The 6,000-nt window shown below is 39.1% G+C and overlaps 1 protein-coding gene across 2 annotated transcripts in view; it reads left to right on the forward strand.

Moving 5' to 3' along the window:
* Positions 1-3,372, forward strand: part of LOC138049173 (uncharacterized) — a 29,504-nt gene extending 26,132 nt beyond the window's left edge. For both annotated transcript variants that reach the window (XR_011132310.1, XM_068895347.1), the window contains exon 2: positions 586-3,372. Coding sequence is in view for 1 of the 2 variants with exons in the window: in XM_068895347.1 (XP_068751448.1) it covers positions 586-1,118 (533 nt within the window). In the remaining variant the exon portion in view is untranslated. The remainder of the gene's footprint in view (positions 1-585) is intronic.
* The last annotated feature ends 2,628 nt before the right edge of the window (positions 3,373-6,000 follow it).

The following is a 6,000-nucleotide window of genomic DNA, read 5'->3' on the forward strand; positions in this document are numbered from 1 at the left end:
TGGCAGGAGTAACTGCTCCACGAGGCTTGACGAAGGAAATAAACAGTCTGAAATCTGACGAGTTTCTAATATTACAAGTACGTGTAATGTACGCAGAAACTGTACTCATAGGAAAGACATGTGGCTTTGATGACACGGAGGGAAAATTAACTATAACTGATGGTTTGTCAGGTCTCGATGTCTTTAAACGTTCTGTAACAATAAATTGAATTGCAACTTTATGCTGAATTAAATTACTGATACCACGGGCACCAAGAGACTGAGACTTTCCAGCTGAGCATAAAACACACAGTGAAACTGTTTTAGTGTCAGCTGCTTTAGGATAAGACTATTTAAGGGAAAAAAGTTTGCTAGATAGTTTGTCAAGACAGACACATCCCAAGTTGAAGAATAACGTGGTAGTGGAGGTCTCAGGTTAAATATCCCCTTTAAAAGTCTAGCTATAAATATAATGGATGAGAGCCAACTGTTGTGCCATCATGTGGGCGCGGTGTGGGCGATAAGGCTGGTCTAGCTATATAATGTCACTGGCAATATCAATCCCAAATGCATTTTAACAGAGTTCTCGATTTTCTTCATTTTCAGTTGCATTAATCGTCATGGCAGGTTTCAATTCGATGCTTTCGACCTCCGAAAGAGCACCCTATGTAGTTCTTCTGGGTGATGTTGGAACTGATAAGTCCACTTTGGTAGAGAAACTGACTGGAATAAAGGGCAGGAGTTCAGATGCGAACGAGAGTTTTACGCAGACCTTCAAACCTTTCTGCGTCCCTGACGGCAGCCTTGTTGTAGCCGACACACCAGACGGCAACGCATTGAAGGGTAAATTGGACCACAACTTGGAGATAGCAAGGGCACTCAATTTTAGACCTGTCTCAAGAATATTTATTGTTGTTAAAGCGGAGACTCGCATTGATTCTGTGGTCGACAATGCTCGCAAATATGCAGATCGCTTTGTAGAGCTCCCTATGGACGTAGTAGGGGTTCTTGTCACGCATATGGATATGGTAGACTGGACAGAGAAGGAATTCATACCGCTGATAGAAGATGAGCTTGGTATCGATACTGTTGTCTTTCTTGGATTACCACAAACCACGAAACACTATGGAAAAACATAATCAATTCCTGCATTGAAGAACATAACGTGACAGTGTATGATGATAACTTTTTTTAGCTTTTCAAAATCCCTAGCAATCATTGCAAGATTCTTAAGTCGACCAGCGATGAAGTTAAGAGCTTTTCAGAGAAGAAGAAGGCTTTCGATGAAGCAAGAAAAGCGTTCAGAGGCAAAGATTTGGCCGGTTGACCTTGTTATTTGAATTCCAGGCTTACATTACAGATGAAATTGTTGAAGCCCAGAAGAAGATGTCTGAGACCAACAACTTTACATTTGAAGGTGATGTTGCAGCCATTGAAGCTGTGGTACCATTTGGACAAAGTCAGAAGGCTGTGAAGGCAATACAATCTGTGGAAATCGACTTGATAATGTCAACGACTTCAGGGATCCATCATATTAGGCAGAACTGGGCACCTTTTCGTTTAGATGGGTTTTTTATGGCCGGCTTTGCATCACTAAGGTCAGCCATAAGACCGTGAAATCAGAGAGAAGTTCGAAACCACAATTTGGATGCGGAAAGTCAATTAACTGGAAAGAGATGGCAACAGTTGCGCTCCCGCCTGAATTGAGTTAATCGGTTAACGTTGGAACAAGTGATATTAAAACCCTACAACCAACTGCAGCAAATCTCCTAGAAAAGCCGTCTAAAATCATAGATGCTGCTGGAACAAAGTCGGCAAAACCGGAAAGTCCACCCCAGCCATCGAACCATACTAACAAATGTTGTTGTATAATGTAATTTATTAGGTATTATTTGATTAATTAATTACTTCGATTTAAAAAAATGTCTTGTGGCATGTAAAACCTGGTCTCATTACTTAAGGTTGTAATCAAATTTTCCAGTGATGAGGATGGATAAATTGTCTTTTACTCTAGCCGTGTTCGTCGAAGTAAAAGGTCGACAATTAATCTGTAATGACCAAGCAGGAGGTCTGTATGGGAGGTCCGTAAGGGAAAACCAACTTCGCCAACACAAGCCGAACACAGTGAGGTGAGTACCATTGACCGAGGTCAATATTCTCCCATACGACAGACCAACTTTGCCCTATTAACAAGATGTTTATTATTGAAAAGGTGGGCCCGCACACAAAACGAAGAACGACAATGACACACACACGCCCCTTTTCACAATCGCGCAACGCACAAGCATGAAACTTCTAAAACAAAATAAACTAATGCTTTCAATTTAAGAGAAAAAAAAAGTAAATCCTAATATTAGGGAAGATAGTAAATCCTAAATCATAAATTATCTATTCCTCAACTTAGCTTAAACGATAATACTAAATTGATTGCTTTACTCTAATATTTACAGTCAAACAGTCCAGTTTCTTTCAATTTCTTTAAGTTCCTCTTAAAATCGTGTCCAGCAAACCAAAACACGTGATCCACCAACCTTGCTTCCGTTCTCCCATACGTCTGACAAGATTCCTCCCTTGATACCTTTTCGGCTGTCAATGTTGCTGTTGCTTTCTCGCTGTTTATTTCCTTTTGCAGCTAAGTCTAAAGCAGACATGTCCAATACACTCAACTAGATTCCAGTCGTCAAATCTAGATTCCATTGAAGTTACTAGAAGTCTAGTCGTGAAATGTAACCGGAAGTCATACCTGTTTCACGTTCGGGAGGGTAAAATCCATCGGAGTCCACTGGCGCATTGAGTCCAATGGAGTTACCGGAAGTCTATTGGCAACATTCCAAATAAGCTGCGCAAAGAAAGAAGAGCACAACACATTGTGTATACCTCGTTCTTAAAACCAGAATTGAAGCAAGTTACGTTAAATGCAAGTGCACGACACATTGTGTATTCGTCGTTCTTAAAGCCGAATTTTGAAAGAACTTGAAGCCTCGTAAAGAAACAAACGTGCAACACACTGTGTATACCTCGCTTTTAAAGCCGAGACTTGAAATTAGTTACGTTAAAAACAAGCGCACAATACATTGTGTATACCTCGTTCTTAAAGCCGAGATTTGAAATAAGTTACCTTAAAAACAAGCGCACAATACACTGTGTAAAGCTAGTTCTTGAAGCTGCGATTTGAAATAAACCGGAAATGGACTTTCAAACGAATGCCGTGCATCTTCAATTCCATCTGGCAACACAGCCACATCTCAATAAACTTATGTTTTTAGCAATATATGAAACATATATTTGTCCATCAAACCTATAAAAGTGAAGCTTATTTACCGCCTTATACTAATCCGGATAAACAACTAAATACACACACGCATGTGCGCGTGCACAATAGGCCATTTCCAAGTTTGTATACAAAAATTAGGTTTTATCAACGGAGTTGATAATGTAAATTGGCCACCGTACAGAGATCCTAAAAGCTGACGTTTCGAGCGTTAGCCCTTCGTCAGAGCGAATCGAGGGATTATGGGTTACGTGTAGTTTTTATAGTAGAGTAGGAGCTACGCTATTGGTGGTAACATGGCAACGTGAAAAATAGCAATGGTGGTAACATGGCAACGGTGGTAACATGGCAACGTGAAAAATAGGAATATATTCCTATTTTTCACGTTGCCATGTTACCACCAATAGCGTAGCTCCTACTCTACTATAAAAACTACACGTAACCCATAATCCCTCGATTCGCTCTGACGAAGGGCTAACGCTCGAAACGTCAGCTTTTAGGATCTCTGTACGGTGGCCAATTTACATTATCAACTCCGTTGATAAAACCTAATTTTTGTATACTACTTCCCCACCGACGCAGCACCACAGTTTCTTTAGAAACTACCCCTTCATTCATTTCCAAGTTTGTGCCTGCCTTCCCGTTAAAGCGAGTCTAAGTGCGAAGGTTTTCTTATGAAAATTAGTTTTCATTAATGTGTAAAGTATACCCAATTGACATCACAAAAGCTTTGCACTTAGACTCGCTTTGAAGAGGAGGCAGACATAAATTCGGAAATGGTCTATTCCGTATCAGTCATAACGTCTTCTCAATGGGTACGCGTCTTCTTTCGTTAAAATGACAGCATTGTGTATACCTTGTTCTTAAAGCCGAGTATCCGAAAGTATGCGATCTCGTCATTTAGTATATAGTGTTTTAACGGCATTTTATTCTTTTGAAATTTTGGTTTGTTTATCCAGTAGCTATATCACGTTCCTTAATTACTTCAAAACATGTGTATATTCTATAAATTCATCAGATCTCCAAATAAACCTCAGGCTGATGAAAGCTGGTATTGACCAGCCGAAATATCCTTAGTTAATAGTTAATAAGTTAGTACATGATCCTGTATAACTCAACAAAAAAAGCTAGATGACACAAACACCAACGCGGTGAGGCCAACACATCACGCATGCGGACAACCATTTCACGCGGTCAATTAGCATGTATTAGTATGCGATCTCGATAGTTAGTATATAGTGTTTCAACGGCATTTGAATCTTTTGAAATCTTGGTTTGTTTATCCAGTACGTTATCATCTAAAATCTTCCTTAATTACTTCAAAACATGTGTATACATATTCTGTAAATTCGTCAGATCTTCAAATAAGCCTGATGAAGGCTGGTATTGGCCAGCCGAAATATCGTTAGTTAATAGTTAATAAGTTAGTAGTGATCCCGTATACTTAAACTCCAGTTTTGCATTAACCGTCACTTCTAAAGATGTATGCAGAAGCATACGAAACGTCAAGTAAAAGATTAGATATAAATAATGCGTTTATATGGGATGTTTGTCACCGCTGTTTGTGTGTTATTTCTGATAAATCCTTATTCAATATTTTACATTTTCTTTTTTTAAGCAGCTATTCAATATTCATTATTCTGCCGGGGAATGTCAGAGGCACACTGTATTTCGGTTTTAAGGAATTTTTGTCGTAACCACGGTTAGCTAGGTAGTTTAATTTGTTAGTTCATTTGCGCGTTATAAGTATGCGATCTCGTTGTTTCAACGGCATTTTACTATTTTGCAAGTTTGGTTTGTTTCAGTCAAGTAGCTATATCACGTTACGTTATCATTTACTTCAAAACATGCATGTGTATATTTTTTCTGTAAATTCGTCAGATCTCCAAATAAACCTGATGAAGGCTGGTATTGGCCAGCCGAAACATCGTTACCTAAAACACCCGCTTGTTATGTTAGCTACATCATGCTGATGAGGCCCAGCAATGCCGAAACAGCTGTTCATGGCTGCTAATTCAGTGACCGAGTGAAATTTTTGCGCGCATGCGTCATGTGTTGGCCACATTAGGTTAGTGTTTGGGTCACTTTTCATTTCTCGTTATATTTAAACTCCAATTTTTCTATTAACCGTCACTTCTGAAGATGTGTGCAGAAGCACACGGAAGGTCAAGTAAAAGATAGTTTCAAATGATGCGTTTATATCTGATGTTTGTCACCGCTGTTGGAATTGTATGTTATTTCTGATAAATCTTTATTCATTTTTGCATTTTCTTTTTTTAAGCAGTTATTCAATATTCATTATTATGCTTCACCCCTCCCCCCCTCCCCGAATTTGCATGAGCGAGGAAATCTTGGAACTGAAGCTTGAATGGGACAAAGCAATTCTGATGCGTACTCTCACTTTTCGGGTTTTCCGCATTGCTCGTCTCCTCGTTTGTTAAAATCGTCTTTGGATGAACTTAAGAAGTTGTCACAAAACGGTTACCCCAGAGGTGTTGTTAATTATAACATGAATGATGCCTTACAAAACTTTGATCCCAACCATCACGGTTCCCAAAACGAAAATTTTCTTAGTTTTACCTTCTTTAGGGCTACAAAGCAAAATCGTTAGTAAACAAATTATGTCGTGTGCAAAAATAAGTTCTCCCGGTTCTTTCCGGTGCAAAAGTAAAAACTGCACAATCTGCCCCTATATAAAACGGGGCCGTAATCAATACAATTTTTATTCTACGGGTAAAAGCCATAAAATG

Source organism: Montipora capricornis, chromosome 5 (assembly GCF_036669925.1).
Source record: "Montipora capricornis isolate CH-2021 chromosome 5, ASM3666992v2, whole genome shotgun sequence".
Taxonomy (NCBI): domain Eukaryota; kingdom Metazoa; phylum Cnidaria; class Anthozoa; order Scleractinia; family Acroporidae; genus Montipora; species Montipora capricornis.